General features: G+C 49.7%; 2 protein-coding genes across 5 annotated transcripts; both read left to right on the top strand.

Moving 5' to 3' along the window:
* The first annotated feature begins 2,314 nt into the window (after window positions 1-2,314).
* On the top strand, window positions 2,315-5,452 carry LOC121360612 (TLC domain-containing protein 5-like). Of its 2 annotated transcripts, none has more exons than XM_041480583.1 (3): window positions 2,315-2,395; window positions 2,724-2,920; window positions 3,510-5,452. In XM_041480583.1, exons 2-3 carry the CDS (start codon window positions 2,725-2,727, stop codon window positions 4,010-4,012), a joined length of 699 nt encoding a protein of 232 aa, XP_041336517.1. In that variant the 5' UTR covers window positions 2,315-2,395; window position 2,724; the 3' UTR covers window positions 4,013-5,452. The 2 variants fall into 2 exon arrangements, with proteins under 2 accessions (XP_041336517.1, XP_041336516.1); XM_041480582.1 differs by having other exon boundaries at window positions 2,334-2,395; window positions 2,721-2,920.
* On the top strand, window positions 4,446-13,889 carry LOC121360610 (TLC domain-containing protein 5-like). Of its 3 annotated transcripts, none has more exons than XM_041480581.1 (4): window positions 4,446-4,580; window positions 8,040-8,147; window positions 10,064-10,268; window positions 10,619-13,889. In XM_041480581.1, the coding sequence occupies exons 3-4, from the start codon at window positions 10,070-10,072 to the stop codon at window positions 11,155-11,157; spliced, it is 738 nt and encodes a 245-aa protein (XP_041336515.1). In that variant the 5' UTR covers window positions 4,446-4,580; window positions 8,040-8,147; window positions 10,064-10,069; the 3' UTR covers window positions 11,158-13,889. The 3 variants fall into 3 exon arrangements, with proteins under 3 accessions (XP_041336515.1, XP_041336513.1, XP_041336514.1); XM_041480580.1 differs by having other exon boundaries at window positions 4,473-4,580; window positions 8,004-8,147; XM_041480579.1 differs by lacking the exon at window positions 8,040-8,147 and having other exon boundaries at window positions 4,454-4,580.
* Window positions 13,890-16,751: the final 2,862 nt, after the last annotated feature.

Genomic DNA, 16,751 nt, shown 5'->3' with positions numbered 1-16,751 from the left:
TTCATAGATTATCAGCAGTTATTTCAACAGTGAGAACTGATTGTCTACATAACCTCAGCCTGCACGTTTTACCCAGGAATTCCTGAATTAACTCCTGGGAGCTGAGCTGTAATTTGTATTTTGCCTTCAGAGTCAAGTGACTTGGTCCAGGCTTGCAGAGGTTTCTGAGCCCTTTGATCAAAAGGGACCAAAAATAAAGTTAAATCAGTTATTTCCAATAATCTATTTACAATTTACTGTACATCCATATACTCTTAGAGCCTTGAGAAGATTCATTAAGGTCCAAATGTGGTTTCTATTCCAAACCATTCCTTTGGTTCTCAGGAATTCCTCCAAGTAATTTGCTCCCACCTGCATGAGTTTTGGAATAATGTTCCTGAAAACTGGGAGGGAAACCACCGATGTATTAAAAGCTGAATAACAGCACCTGCACGTGAATATTTCCACTGAGATCAAGGCCAAGCTGTGCCAGGCGTTGTGCAAAAACATCCTGAGGGTTCATCTCCTCCACAAAGTTTATAAACACAACGACAATTCCCTGGGATTTATTGATAAACTGGCCCTGAGTGGGAAAACAAACACCAGCAGTTTGTTTGCTCCACAAAAAGCTCCAGCTGGAAGGGAAAGAGCTTCGTTCCCCTGCCACCCAGGAACGCTTCCAGCCTCACATCTGAGGGATTTCAAATAAACACGGCAGGAAATTCCAGCTTTCCAGGAGCAGGAGTCACCTCCCACAGCCAGGGAGGAACAATGGAGGGAGCAAATTGCTCCCTGTGGGAACTCGGTGACCTCCTGAGCAGCTGAGCTGTGCCCAGAGCTGTGCCTGGACTGTCCCCATGCTCCCTGTGCCTGCCCCTCTCCAAGGAGAGCTGCTGTGGCAATTCCAGCTGCGCTCCAGCAGCTGGGCTACCTCAGCAATGGACATTTAGCAGTGCCCAAGTTCAAGCAGGACTGGGGAGAACTGGAAAATTAACAAATTGATGTTGGTATTTAATTTCTTTTATTGTTCATTCATTTCTTTCCTCCTCTGATTTCCACCTGTGAGGTGAGGGAGTGCAAGCTGGGGGAATATTCCTTGTCCTTCCCAGGTTTCCCTGTGGACTGAAGGGAGATTTTGAGCATTTTTCAGCACCCAAATGACACCACCAAGTTTCCTCATCATTGCTGATGCTCACCGCCTTGAGATTTCCACCTGTGGTAGAATTGGAATGGATCCTAACAGTCCAATAAAAGATTTTAGCTTAAATTCAGGCTCAGCTTTACAGATGCTCAAACTGCAGTGGGACCCCCTTTCTCTGTGCTGGGGCTCCTGCTTCAAAATGCTAGAAAAGGAGACAAAAATCAGCAAGTTTTAGCTCAATTATAAGAGCAGCCTATAATCTAGGATCCAATTAAAAGGATATTTGAGTGTATAACTCACAGGAGCATCCTGTGGAGTGCAGCACACATGGCAGATCTCACTGGGAAGGGCTCTTACGCTCTCAGTTGTTTCATTCCCAGTGTAGAGCTCTGGCTGCAGGGAAAATTTGGGTTGTTTGGGGGACACAGTGTCAGATTTTAAAGCAAACTGAGTCAGGGATGACACAGTGCTGATGCAGAGCTGGCTGGCAGGACTTGGAAGAAGCACAGCCCTGTCCTGGTTACTCACTCCTAGCCATGAACTTGGCTCTAGCTCAGCTCCTGGCTCACTCATCCTGTTCTGCACGTTCTGTGGCACATCTCCCCGAGCACCGAGTGTCCGGCACCACTCCCAGCCCGTCCCGAGCCCTCTGAGTTCTGCCTCAGCCTCCCCTCCCTGCAATCCGCACAAAGGCGCTCCCTGCACCCCCAGCCGGGAGACAGATTGGAAGAAGACTCCAGGACACTCGGCAAAACAATAGAAAATTTTTTAAAAAGGAAGAAAAGAAGGTAAAGAACACCAGCACCTCCCATCCAGCCTGATCCAGCTTTATTCTCCATCACCAGGGAGGAAAACGCCCAGCCAAAAATAAAGTCTGGGCGTCCTCCGGAACGGCTCCAGCCGGGCGAGCCGAGGCTGGGCGGAGGTACCGAGCGCCTGTTCCCGCTTCTCCCGCCCCGTTCCCCCTTCCCTGCCCTGCCTGGCCCTGCCTGGCCCTGCCCCGGGGCTCGCAGCTCCGCTCCGCGCATCCCTGTCCGCCCCCGGGGCAGGCACAGCGGGGCTGGGCCGGCGGGGATGCCGCGGAGCATCCTCGGGGGATGCGGCGGGGGCCGTGCCGTGCCGTGCCGTGCCGGGCTGGGCAGGGCTGGGCTGGGCTGGGCAGAGCTGGGAAGGGCTGGGAAGGGACGATAAAAGGCTCCGGGAGCGCCGGCACCGCCTCCCCGGCCGGGCAGCCCCAGCCGGGCGCAGGTCCCGGGCGCGCAGAGCCGGAGCGGGGTGAGGATTTTGGGGGTCCCGGGTACCCCCACCCCAGTGCCGGGATGGGGTCGGGGTCTGGTCCCCGCCGGTGCCCGAGGGCAGAGGTGCTTTGGCAGCGGGAGGGTTGGCGTTGTGGATTTCCCGTTCGGGAAATTTGGAAACGGTGCTAAGGAGGCTCGGGAGGGCGCGGTGCTCACGGCAGGGGGACAGGGTTTGTTCTGCTCCTTTCGGTTTTTGTGGGGTTTTCCCCCATGGATGTGCTGGGTGGACATGGAGGATGGTTGGGGTGAGCACGGCTTTCTGAGGGGCTGCTGCCCTCCTCACGCTGTCCCTCCGTGTCCAGCAGGATGGTTCCCATCGTCCTGGAGGTGACCTGCAGCTTTGTCACCTGGCTGTGTCTCTACAGCTGCTTCTGCCGCTGGAACAGGCAGCGTTCCTACAAGTGGAGCTGTCGCCTGGTCACTCTCCTGCACGGGCTCATTGTCACCTGCCTGTCTGGCTATGTCATGTTCCTGGATGGCCCCTGGCCTCTGACCCACGCAGGTATGTTTGGAATCTCACCTGTGCTCACCTGTGCTCATCTGTCACAGGTGGAGCTAGGGGCTGATCTCCTCTCCTCTTAACAGCTGTGTGTTTGGGGCCAAATGTTGTTTAATTTTGCTGCTTCTTTTTCCACCACTTCTCACTGTTCATCCTTTTGTTATTTTAATTTTTTTGGTTTTTTGGCTTGTCCATGTACGAATTGGAAGTTTCCGGGTTGGCAGCTTGAGTTTATTGCAGCATTAGGCGCAGCAAGGTGTGGAGAACAAAGTGCTTTCACATCTTGAAGGTTGTAATAACTCCTGAAATTCAGCTGCAGGGTTTTGCTGGCTGTTAAACCTCAGATAGTGCTGCTGATGGAGGTCTGGCTTTTCCAAAAGGCTGGAAGGAGACGGGAAGCAGGAGGGGGACAAGATGGGATGGGTCAGCTGGGCAGGCTGGGGTGTGAAGGGGAAGCAGAACCAAATATCCCTAATGGCACTTGGATGAGGCTGGAAATTTAGGAGGAGAGAAGCACAATCGACTGTACTGATCCGTAAAGTAGAAAAAATCTTAAATAAGACCCCAGGCTTACGCACATCATCCATTCCAGGTTCGCCAAACACCCCTCTCCAGATCCACGTGCTGTCCCTGACCTTGGGCTACTTCATCTTTGACCTGGGCTGGTGCCTGTACTTCCAGACCGAGGGGGACCTGATGCTGCTCCACCACACCCTGAGCATCTGCGGCATGATCCTGGTGCTGGGGCTGGGCAAATCCGCCACGGAGGTGAACGCCGTGCTGTTTGTCAGTGAAATCACCAACCCCCTGCTCCAGACCCGCTGGTTCCTGCGGGAATTGGGCTCCTACCACACTTCCCTGGGAAAAGTGGTGGATTTCCTCTTCGTGCTCCTCTTCCTGGTGCTGCGGATCGGGGCGGGAGCATGGATCATGTACGGCATGGTGACGTCCCCCGAACCCAACTGGCTCCTCAAGGCTGGGGGCCTGGCCATGTACGTGGTGTCCTTGGGGTTCATGGTTGAAATTTGTCGCTTTGTAAGGAGGAAAATGTGGAAAAAAGCCCCTTCCCTGGACGCACAGTCTCTTCAGGAGTAGGAGTGCACCTGTGGAAACTTCTTGGCTGCTCGTTACTGGGTTGTAGAGGATGATCCCCTGGGTTTGGGCCTGGCTGCTGGAGCTTGTTCCTGTGAAAAGAACTCCTAAAATGACAGAGAATTGACTTTCTGCTGCCCCTGGAGGAGATGGATCGGTGCTAGGAACGTGGAAAAGCTGAGAGAAGAGGGATTTGAGCAGAAACTGAGGAGCCTGGCACTGATTCCCTGAGTTCTCCAGCAATGGCACAGTCCCAAGGAGGGTGGCAATGCCAGAGATGATCAATCTGCAACCAATAATTGCACAGCTTGTGTGTTCTGTCCTCATTTTCAATGCAGAGTTATTTGACAGTGTAGAGAAAATCAAATATGAAAAACCCCATTTTCCTGCCCGTGGGACTGGGTAAGGGGCGTGACCTGGCAAAGATTTCCTGAGCCTCACCCTCCTTAATAATCCTGGATTTGGACAATGTGCTTGGCTAAATACTCGAGTGAAAGACTCTGAACAAGACTGAAGTGCTTGCAGGGGTGTAGTGGAGTTGTCCTTTGAGTGTGAAGTGATGGTACTCAAGGTGAGGCCATGTTTTACCTCCTTGTTTTTAATGACACATTTCCTTTACTCCTTTTTTAACACTTCCATCGGGGCAGGTGCTGATCTCAGAGCAGAGTGATTTCTCTGGGACTGACTCAGGGCCTCACAAACAAGAGTCAGGAATTAGACTTGTGCCTATAAACTCCATGAGCAGGTGTTGGCCTAGGCTAGGATTGCTTAAGAAGAATAATCAGGCTTTTTGTGGGAGAGGGAGGATAGCGAAGAGCCCCCCTGGATGCTCTTTCTGTTCTGGGGTTGGCTCATTTGCAAGCCACTTAAGCTAAATTTATGGCTAATGAGTCAAAAATGTGACTATTTCCAGGGGTGACAGGAAAGTTTAGGCAGATCCACACCAGCAGGCCTCAGAGCATGGAAAAGTTCTCTCGTTTTCTTTACCTCTCAGAATCATGTTCTGACATTTTCCCTGGGGTTTTAATGTGAATTTCCCTCTGTTCAAGGCCACAGTTCAGATTTAGGCTCCTCCAAAAGCCTCACTGAGAGCTGAGAAGCAAATGCAGAGGCGAGGAAGGGGAGCAATGGGGATGCAGCTCCTCCACTGCCTTTATCTCACTGAATTTGGCTCTGTTCAGGGCAGATATCAGCCTTTGGCTGGGGCTCCTCAAGGTGTCTGGAGAGATTAAAAAATAACCTGAAATAACCTCATTTTGGACACATCCACTGAAGGCATTGCAGCTGTGAACCCGGGCAAGTTCCTGGGCTAATATTTTTGGGAAAGCAGGAGCCAGAGTGGCCTCCTGAGGTGTGGGCACCTGCCAGGCTCTCTGTATTCTTCCAAAAACTCCTCCGAGTCATGGGACTTCTAATAAAAACATATTCTCTTTTGAAAAAGAACCGATGGCTGTGATGTTCTTTTGTTCTGGGTCTTGAGGAGTGAGGGCTGAGGCTGAGGGGCTTGAGGGAAGGCTGAGGACGCCAAGGTCACTGGTGCATTCCCTTTGTGCAGCTCAGGAAGCAGAGAGGAAATGAGGAAAGGTGAGGTCAGGAAGGTGAGGAAATGAGCCAGGAGCCCTGGAGGTCAGGCTGGAGCTGTGAGGCTCAGATTTGTGAGCAATGCACCCACAGCCTGCTTTGCCAATGAATCAGTGCTGCAGAAAGCTTAGGAGCCCCCAAACTGAGGGGTTTGCTCTTGCTGGACAGAAGAATAATTTAAATTCTGGCCATGGCCTTCTCCGTCTTTTGTTTTTTCTCTGCCTCTCTGGTTCCACTGGGGCAATGCCCAGTTCTGAAGGGCTGCAGGGTAACTTGTCTGTGGTTTTTTTGGAGAAGCAATCAAAAGCATGAGAACATCTTGGGGGTTACAAGATGTCCTAATTCACCACTGAGTGGCTGGTTCTGGTTGTTTCTGCTCCTGCTGGACCAGGGCTCTGCTGTTTGGAGTTGAGGAGAGCCTGGATTGGCTTCCAATGAGAAAAACCTCTTTCTTCAGCTGAGGGACAGTGCTAGGAGAGTATCCCAGGGCACCCAGACTGCTTGTGAAACCAGAATTACCTGGGGAGGTTTGGTGTAAAATAAGTGCCCTCAGGTTCTCATCTGCCAAATCACACCCAAGGATAATTTCAGTGCTGAACCCTCTAATGTGATGCTAGGAAATCACCCAGCTCCACTAGCCCACTGTATTTCTTATTTCAAGTAATGTGATTTTTCATGGAGGTGCCTGCTTTTAGTCTGTCAGATATCCCTGAGGGCTTTTACAGCCACAAAAGATGAATTTTAGTAACGGCCTACTGAACTCCCAGGTTTCCAGCTCTTGTTTATTCCCAGCTTAATTGTGGACAAGGAGTTTCCCAGTGTGGGTATGATAATAAATAAATTCTGTGATGCTTTTCAGTGCTGTGAGCTCTGGTTAGAACAGCTCCAGGAGAGCAAGGGGAGACTGTGGCTGTACTAAATGAGGCAGCAGTGTGCAAACAACTGTCTGCAGAGGTTCCTGCCCTGAGCTGTTTTGCTGAACTCTGATCATCTGCAGGCCAAACGAGCCAGTGCAACACAGCCCATTGAAATGGCTGACTCTGCACAAAGCAAACAGGAAAATTGGTGTATAAAGCTGCACCTCGCTTCTGGTACGATCCACAGGGAGGTGATTTCACTCACTGCCTTGCACCTCACCGTGCAAAGTTTGTGCTAGGAACAAAAAAAATCAACCCACAATTTCTGTGTGTCCCACCTCCTGCATGAAATGATCTGTGCCTCTTTAGGACTCTGAGTATTCCGCTGTGAACATCTCCGTTTTTCTTCCTGGCTGCTCATAGAATCCCAGAGTGGTTTGGGTTGGAAGGGACCTTAAAGATCATCTCATCTTATCCCAAAAAATCATCTGATTCTATCCCAGGTTGCTCCAAGCCCCATGCAACCTGGCCATGGACAGGCACAGCTTCTCTGGGAATTCCATCCCAGCTTCTCTGGGAATTCCATCCCAGCTCCTCATCACCCTCACATTGAAGGATTTTTTTTCCCCTAATATTCCACCTAACCATGCTCCTAATGTGAAAACATCAGCCCTATAATCTTCTGTCTGCTCACGCTTTTCTTTGTCTTAAGCTAAATATTAAAGCAGCTCCCTCTCAGGTGTTACTGAGGCTACTGGAGGGCCAGCAGAGGTGGAGGGAGGAAGGTGAGACTTCAGATTTGTCAGAGAGGCAAATGCACTATTAATGCTCACGAGGATGTGCTGAAATAGCAGGAGGATGAGCATTTTGTAGCAGTAGGAACCTGTACTTGGCCTGAACTGGAAAAGTAAGATCTGTATCTTGTTGGACACCCAGCTGAAAGCACTAATTATGAGTGCTGTAAGAGACAGGTCAACCACTCCCACCATCTGTATTTCAAAAGGTAAAACTTGACAGGATGAAGGAAAAAACCAACGCCACGTTTTTTGGATGTGAGAGGTTGTTTTGACTGTAACTCATGAGAGGTGGAAGAACTTCTGTAGCTGCTTTAGGTGTCCTGCTTAAACCCTGAATTTGGGATGTGGAAGGCAGCAGAGAGAATGGGCAGCGCTGAATGCCTGCGGTGAGAAGAAACTGCTGGGCTTTGTAACTGCTGCATAAGCAGGGGATGGAGGGGATGTGCAGGCAGGCTGTGAGCTCTCCCAGCCCGCTGCAGCTGCACTGCTCCATTCCGGGTGACAAAACCCCTCGGGGGATGTCACCTTGGACTGCTGCTGCTCTGAGTGCTCCTCTGTGAACATCTCTGGTTTTCTTCCTGGCTGCTCATAGAATCCCAGAGTGGTTTGGGTTGGAAGGGACCTTAAAGATCATCTTATTCCAAAAATCCGCTGCTTCCCCTGGATCCTAAAAATCCCAGGGTATGGAAACATATCTTTTTCATGAGTAGGTGTGGAAAAGACCTTGGTATTGTTACAACTCATTCCTCTTTCCACCAGCCTCCTCCAGCTGGTCAATCCCTTTTGTCACATCAGGATTCTCCCTTCCTTATCTGCTCTGAGTCCGGACCTGGAGCATCAGGATGTGAATGGAGATGCCTGCCCTGACACAGCTCTGGAGCTCTGCAGAAGTTCTGCTCACAGGTGTGAGGAGAGCTGGGTGTGCTTTGTGCCTGTGAAACTCTGTGTGTGTTTTGTGCCTGTGAAACTCTGTGTGTGTTTTGTGCCTGTGAAACTCTGTGTGTGTTTTGCGCCTGAGAAACACCGGGCGTGCTTTGTGCCTGTGAAACTCTGTGTGTGCTTTGTGCCTGTGAAACGCCGGGTGTGCTTTGTGCCTGTATCTCTGTGGCACACACGGGGTGATTGCAGCAGGCAGGGTGGCTGTGGGACTGTTTCTGTGTCCCCAGGCTACCACGGTGCTCCTCTAGGTGTGCCCATGGGGACACGACCTGGTGTGGCAGCTGGGCTGAACGGGTGAAGGGTTTGGAGGGGCCACAGGAGGAGATGCTGAGGGCATTTGGACGGTTTCACCTGCAGGAGACAATTGGGGGTCTGCAGCTTCCTTACGGGGGAAGTGCTGATCTCTGTGATCAGGGACAGGCTGGAGCTGTGCCAGTGGAGATTTAGGTTGGGTATCAGGAAAAGAGGGTGCTGGGCACTGCCCAGGCTCCCAGGGAATGGGCACCGCCCCAAGAGCCCCAGGAGCTTTGGGACACTGCTCCGAGACACAGAGTGGGATTGGTGGGGTGCAGGAACAGGAGCTGGGCTCACCATCCTGGTGGATCCCTGGTGGATCCTGCAGGGAGGGCAGGGATGTGCTCCTTCCCAGGGATGCGCAGCATCACAGGGATGTGTACCTCCCCAGGAATGCGCTCCTTCTCAGGAATGCGCTCCTTCCCAGTGAAGTGCACTTTCCCAAGAATCTGCTCTTATATTATATTATATTATATTATATTATATTATATTATATATATTATATAATATAATACATATAAATAATATATATTATATAAAATATATATGGAAATACATAATTTTATATATGATTGCATGTTATTTCATAATTTCTCGTGTATATGTATACTATATAGAATTATTTGTTATTTATTATATAGGGTTATTTGTTATTTATTTGTTATCTATTGTTCTGTAACTATTGCTGCTTTTTAAATTATATTGGCCTTCCTAGCATCAATCCCTTTTGTCACATCAGAATTCTCCCTTCCTTATCTGCTCTGAGTGTGGACCTGGAGCACCAGGGATGTGAATGGAAATGCCTGCTCAGAGCAGTTAATCCCATCCTTATTTCATCTCTCCACGTTCCCAAGGCCCATTAAAACGTAAAAGTTTTGTTTACCCAGCCTCCAGTCACGCCTGGGAAGGCTCCAATGGGCCAAACAGGAAGGTTGGGCTTTGCAGCTCTGACTCCTCATCCCGTGAAGTCCCTCTGGTGCTGCCCAGGCCTGGGGGTGAGGCCAGAGCTGGGCAGCAGGTACTAGCGCAGCTTTGGCACAACTGGAAATTCCTGTATCCCAAATTCTGACTCAGCCTCTTCTGCTGCACTGCCCTGCGTGCTCAGGAGCAGTGAGACACGCATTTCGTGGGAGGGCATTATATGAACGAGGTGTAGAATAGAGTAATGTGCATTTGGAGGGTTTCAGCAACATCCACAAGTGTTTATGTGCTGTAATTTTGTTCTGGCATTTGTCTTTTGCTTGTTTGAGTGATTATTGCACCGTGTGTGTGAGGGAAAATGTATAAAAGAAATACTGCTGCAAAAAGCAATCTTTTTAGGCATAGATTCTTATTCTTTTGCATCGAAAAGATTTGGAGGTTTTGGTGCCAGTGAGGATGAAATGAAGCCTGCAGTGAGGAGAATAAAGTGGTTTGCACACAGAGAAAATGTTCCAGGAGCAAGCAGCCCCATCAGGAAGCAGCTCTGCACACTCAGGGCTGGGATGGTTACGGAGCAAAGCCATGCTGGGCTGTGCTGACACTGCCACAGGCTCGACCTCCTGCTCACTTTGTCCTTCTGATCCCTTGTGTCCTGCTCTTCCCAGGACAGGATGCTGTTCCCGCTGCCCCTGCGTGCAGCCTGCAGCCTGCTGGCCTGGTTCTGCCTCTACAAGTGGTTCTGCCACCGCTACCGGCACCGGAACCTCGAGTGGAGCTGCAGGCTGGTCACGCTGACCCACGGCATCCTGGCCACCTGTCTGTCTGCTTACATCGGCTTCATCGACGGCCCCTGGCCCCTGAGCCACCCAGGTGAGTGAGGAAATCGTGATCCCACCTCCCCTGGGGCTCTCCCAGCACGTCAGTCCCCAGCCTGCCCGAGGGATGATGCCTGCAGTGGTATCTCAGCCGCTCTGTGGTGGAAAGCCCTAGAGGAATGGAGAGCCTGGTGCTGTATTTTGCTGGTGTCATGCCCCTCCCCAGCTGCAGTTTGCAGAGCGCGTGACCTCGTGTGTGGCCATTACGTGTGCGCAGCTGCCGGACTAACAACTGTGGCATTGTCACTCGCGGGACTTCCGTGGCCGGGCTGTCACCAGTGCCACCCCTGCAGTGTCTCACATCCTGTCACCTCCACGCTTTAAAGCTCTGCTTTTACCTTTCAGGGTCGCCCAACACAACCCTTCAGGTGCACGGGCTGTGCCTCAGCTTGGGCTACTTCATCTTTGACCTGTGTTGGTGCGTGTACTTCCAGACGGAGGGTGCCCTGATGCTGGCCCACCACCTGGTGAGCATCGTGGGCATCGCCGCCTCCTTGGCCCTGGGCGAGTCGGCCGCGGACGTCAACGCCGTCATCTTCGGCAGCGAGATCACCAACCCGCTGCTGCAGGCCCGCTGGTTCCTCAAGGAGCTGGGCCGCTACCACACCTTCACGGGCGACCTGGTGGATTTCCTCTTCGTGGTGCTCTTCACCGGCGTGCGCATCGGCATGGGGGCCTGGCTGATGTACTGCGAGCTGGCCTCGCCCAGGCCGCGCTGGTACATCAAGCTGGGAGGGGTCATCATGTACGTGGTGTCCTGGGTGTTCATGGTCAGCATCTGCCGCTTCGCCCGCAGGAAGAGCATGAGGAAGTACCAGGCCTGGAGGAGCCGCAGGAGCCACGAGCTGGGCTGGAAAACCAACGGGCACCTCAAAAGCCGCTGAGTGGAGGCTGAGCGAAGAGTTCCTCGAGTTCGCGGGCTGGCAAGGAGGGGGATCGTGCCTGAAATGCCGCTGTTGGGAGAGGAGCCAACGCACGTTAGCGGTTCTGGAGCCAAGTTTATCCCTGGCCTAACTCCACTGAAATCCATGGAGCTATGCCACGGATTCACTGGGTCTGCAGTGCTCGGCCTGGCAGAGGCTGGCGCGGTGTGCATGCAAGCACGGCCTGAACGAGGAGGGAAAGAAGGGCTAATTTTATAGACTAAGCATGGCTAGTCCAGCAGCGCAGGTGTAAATAGTGATGTGTGTAGCCAGCTCCTTCAGGATCTTGGAAGAGAGGAGGAGGTAACGCTAGGTCTCCGTGTCCAGTGTCCTGTGCAGTCTAGGCAGCTAGAGTGGCTCTCCATGCTGGTAGAAGAAGTGTTCTAGTGTTGCATTCAAGCTGGGATTCCTGGCTCTTCCACCACCCCGTTGTGTGACCTTGGGCCAGTCTCACAACTCGAACTCTGTGCCTAATTCCCCCTCTGTGACTTGGGGGTGATGGAGCTGCTCCATCTGTTACGCACTTTCAGATTTTTACTTGAGAGGTGCTACATGAAAAAAGTGATGGTTGTTAGCTGCACTTGGTTCATCATTCCTGTGTTTCCCTTGGGAGAAACGACTTTGGTGGTCCAGCTAGAGCGAGACTCTAGAAAAATCAGTATTTTAGGTAGGTTGTTGTTTCTTACCCTTTCTAACTCCTTTTAATAACTTATTCATTAACATATTGATAATTTATTTTCGGTAGTGTCCAGAAGCTCTAATCAGCACTGCCTAATTACAGGATTAGGTGCTCTGTGAATACACCCAAAGACACAGACCCAGAAGGGAAATTTTTTCCTGATTTTTCCCTCTTCTTCCCCGACTGTTAAAACTCCCCTGCAAACACTGCTTTTAGCTCCTTGGGTAACCAGCACACTCCACTTTGAGAAGCCCCATCAGGATTTGCCAATCAGGGGTTTTCTCGCTGATGATCCAAGCCCTGATTTTGTCTCCAGAACACCAAAATTCCCTCTGCTGTGCCCCAAATCCAAACTGGGGTTTCTGGTTGCCCAGAATCTGCCCTGTGGAAGCCACAGACTGACCTTGGCTCTCCTTCATCTGAGCTGATGCCTTGATCCCTGGGCTTTGATTTCCCTCTGACTGTGTCTGAGTCACTTTATAAAAGTGAACATTTAGAGGGTCAGAGAGATTTATTTTGCAGCTTAGTAATTAAAGAAATGAGAGGCCCAGAATCTGGTCTTTTTAAAGCAAAAATAAACCTGACTGTGAGAAAAATAAACATTATTTATCTGGTCACATTTGTAGGCAAAATCCATGCCCAGCTGGCAGCTTCTGGAGTTTATTACATTGCATGTCCTTAAGCTGTTCCTTTATTTTTGCTGTGATTTTTAGCATTTCCTTTGAGCCTCCAGTGCAGCTCAGGTGCCCCCTTTTGCTTGAGCCTTGCTTGCTGCAGCCAAAGACCCTGAAGAAGCCCCAAAAAAACCCCTTCAGATGAGCAGAGCCAACTGATGATCTGGTCCTGGAGAGGAAACTTGACTCATCCTGCACTATCAAGCCTTGAAAAGGAGAGCAGAAGGGCTGGTTGGGGCTTGCTGGTTCTTTTCCCCAGCTCTGCTCCTCTGTTGAGCACATCCAGGAGCCTTTTTGCCTCAACTTAACCCACTTTGGGAAGTGGGTCCAGTCTTACCTACCTCACAGGGTGTTTCCATTTAGCACCAAGCCACCTTTGATGGATTCTGGGTGGTTTGTGTCAGGCTGTGCTGTATAAAAGTTGCTTTGAGTGAAGCACTTGCTGCTGTGAGCCATCAGCAGCGCTTTGTCACCCGAGCTGGGCGCTTCCCAGCATCCCAAAAGCAGGAGTGAGGTGTTTTGCAAAGGTGCTAAAGGGCAGGAGTCACAGGGAGTGAGCTGGACACGCTCATAAAGCTCAGCTGTGCTGCTGAGCTCACAACCAGCCCTGAGCTGAGGAAAAGGGGTCTGCTGGGCTTTCAGGATTGCAGGAATCTGGAGCCAAAAGGGTCTGAGGCACTGGCCTGAGCAGGGAACGAGGGCTTTCAGCAGCAGCTCCTGCAGAAATGCAGGTGAAAACAGGCTGGTCCTTCCTGGGGAGCTGCTGAGTGCCCACCATGAAGAGTTTCCAGAGCAGCCCTGGTCGTTTGGGCTCTGAGCTTTGCTGAGGGTTGGGGTGCAGCTTTTTGGGGTCCCAGCCCTTACCTGGCCAGGAGGATGAGGACGGCAGTGACTGCAGAATGTGTGAATCACCTGTTTGAAGATAGTTTGAAATAAAGTGGTTTGAGTGGTCCCATTTTCTGAACAGGGGGGGGAAACTTGGTTGGAAGAAGGAGAGCACTGCTCAGCTCTGAGGCTTTAGAAAGTAAAAAAACAAAAAACCCAAAAGGGCAATTAGAAATGGCTTTATGAGGCAGAGCAAGGCCTCGTAGCCCATTTAGTGGGCTCCAGCATAGAATCACAGACCCAAAAGTACAAATTCCAAGCTGTGGAGCACAGGGTGGGACCTGTCCTCAGGCTAGTCCATAGTGGCTAGAGCAAACTGTGAGAGGAAACTGCAGAACTAGTGTGAAATAATAACTTGTGTCTGAATTACTGTGTAATAGCAACTAATGTTCCACCAGTGAATGGTGTAGATGCTTTGTATTATGTTTTATAAAAATAAAGATTATTTAATTATATGAGGGATTGGGTTTCTATGTTTGGGTGCTGCTCTTAAGTCACAGGTTGCACTTGATGGTTCTGGAGGGCTTTTCCCCCCTCAAAGATTCAGTGGTTCAGTAGGATGGAGCAAAAATGTTCCCTTTGTTTTCCATGCCCTGGATGCCACGGGAGAAGATTCTCCTGTGTTTCCATACCGTGAGCTCTTCCCAATCATAAATTCCTGTTATTGCCCAGGAAAGCCCTGTGGTGGTGTGTTGGTAAACAGCCACTCTGCTTGCTGATGGCCACAGCCAGAGACCCAGCACGCCAAAAGTCTTGGCTTCTATAAATAGTTAAGCCAATTTAGTTGTTTGCATGTAACCCTTAAGTCCAGCTTAAACCCCTCCAGCACTGGGGAGCAGCTGCTGAGCAGCACTGAGCCCTCTGGAGATGTTTTCTGTTTACAGCCTGGGGGTGGAGGGGTCTCAGAGCCTGCAGGAATTTGTGCTGGCACTTTGTTGAACCTCTGAGGTAATTCCAGAAGCAGAGAAGAAAGTACAGCAGAGTTCTGGAGCTTTGCTTCAGAGCTGCAAGTGTCTCACAGGTCTCGTGTCTTCAGAAGTGACAAAATCTGGCGTTGTCAGTGGTCAGATGTGCTTTGTCCGAGAAAAGTGAAATCTGCCCCTCTACACCCAATTAATTTCATTTTTTATCATCCTATTATTTCTTTACAGGCCACCCTGCTGCCTGCCTTTTGCTTCGCCTGCTGGCCCTGCAGTTGAGCTTTGTAAAATTAACCTCCTCTATCAGTCCTCTGCCCTCTCTTTGTAGCTGAACTCCTTATTTGTGCTTGAAAAAATTGAAATTTTTTTGATATTCACAGCTTTATTCCCTTGCAGCAGTAGTCCAGGCACTGATGTAAAAGCAGCATTTTAAGTCTTTGAAATCTGCTATTACATTAATACCATGGGGTTTGCCATGTCCAAAGAAGTCAAAGCCCTGTTTGCCTCAAGTTCCAGGGGCAGCTTGGCAGCTGACAGGTCAACAGTGCAAAATATCCTTAGAAAATTACTAAAAGAAGGAATATAACAGATCAAGGTACATGGAAAAGCTTCTGTAAAGTAATAAAGGTTTACAGGTAGATAATTTTGTATGGGAAGAAGGAAGTTTCAGCTTCTCAAATGTTACAAAACACAGATTTTCAGCAGTGCTTGTGTTGTGCAGTTTGAACTGTGTCTTGTGCCAGAATGAGATCTGGCCAGTGCCACAATCCTCAAACATGAAGAGAAATTACATTCTCTATTTAGATTTTACCTCTTTCATTTTAATCCCCCCCTCCAGCCAGAGATGGAGAGAGAAGAAAACCCAGGGCACGATGTCCAGCAGATTCCTCTGTCCTTGCTGCTTTCATTATGCTGATATGGAACGAAAGCTCAGTGCTATAAAAATGCTGACTGCCCCATGGATTATCCAGATTTAGGAACTGTAATAAGCTGTCACTCTAGAAGCTCTGCTAGATTAGGCTCTCTGTGTCTCAAAATCATCGAAGCTTTGTGTCCCACACCAATCCTGGGTGCATTTCCAGCATTTCCAGAGTGCAGGACTGTAGGAAGCAAATCTGGTGCCCATTTTAAGGTGGGAGACGAAAAAAGGCTTGGAAATTGCACAGAAATGTGAAGCATTGCACAAATTAATTTGTGGATTAGGTCCTCTGTTCATTAGGAGTCACAAATTTCTAGGCACATTTGGGAAATGAACTTGGGAATTGTTTTCCCTTTTCTTTTTCCCCTCCAAGATGTAAAGGTTTGGCAGCTGGCTTGCAAAACCAGCAGAAAAACAGGAGCTGGATGAGCAACTTGTAGTGAGCATAAATAACAGTTCCAAATACCTGAGCATTCTCTCACTGGCTTGAAATTGATTACTTGCAAGGAGCAAAAGAGTCTTTACCCACTTAATTTTTGTGGTGGAGCTCAGCTGATCATCCCATCTGAAACACAAACTGAAATTTGTCTGTAAGAGAAACGCTCCCAGGCACTGTTTATCCACACTTAAACCCTTAAAGCAGCGCTTTTTGCTGATTTTTATCTCTGTTTATGCCCAGCTGACAGCGGTGCAAACCCCCTCGGAGCATTCCAGAGCTCCAGGAACCCAGAGCTCTTGGGAATGTTCTTTTTCCCAAATTCCTTACCTTTTACCTGCCCCGGGAGCTCAGGTTGGAGGAGCCATTCGAGGCTTTCCCAGCAGATGGCAACAGCTCCTCGGTGCGAGCCTGGGAAAGGGGATTTGGCCAAAGGATCCTCGCTCAACACTTCCTCTCTAAATCTGATTTTACAGGAGCGCCTCTAAAGCACCTCCAAGGATCTGACCGTTATTTTAAGGTAAAATAAGAAGTTTTACTCCATCAGAATTATCTCCTCCCTTTCAGGGTCCTGCTTAGCTCTAAAAAACAGATTGAGGAGGTTAATTAGAGAATCACAAAATGGTTTTGTGTTGGAAGAGAACTGAAAGATCATCTTGCTCCAACCCTGCTGCCATGGGATGGTTCTGTGTGTAAATTCAGGTGAAGTGACAACTTCAGAGCTCAACAACAACAACAAAAAAAAAAGGGCACACTGTAATTGCTTATTGATTTCCTCACCCTGTATTTCAGGCTGTAAAACAGAATTATCATAAATACCTATCTTAATCTAAGTATGTAACCAGCTCCCACCAAAAAAAACAAAACAACAGCATTTGCAGAAAAGAGAAGCAGTTAGAGTTTCAGAATCTATGTCTTAGGATTTCCTCCAGCTAATTGTTCTCGTTATGTTGTCATGCACAATAAAATATAATTAAAGTAATAAAAAAGCATCGAGGCCTAATATGCAAATGCTGGCCCTGCCAGGAATCAGATCTCCCAG

This window comes from Pyrgilauda ruficollis, unplaced genomic scaffold (genome assembly GCF_017590135.1).
Source record: "Pyrgilauda ruficollis isolate IOZ18807 unplaced genomic scaffold, ASM1759013v1 scaffold52, whole genome shotgun sequence".
Taxonomy (NCBI): Eukaryota; Metazoa; Chordata; class Aves; order Passeriformes; family Passeridae; genus Pyrgilauda; species Pyrgilauda ruficollis.
Note: the sequence above shows the minus strand (reverse complement) of the source record. Positions and strands in the feature narration are given on the sequence as shown.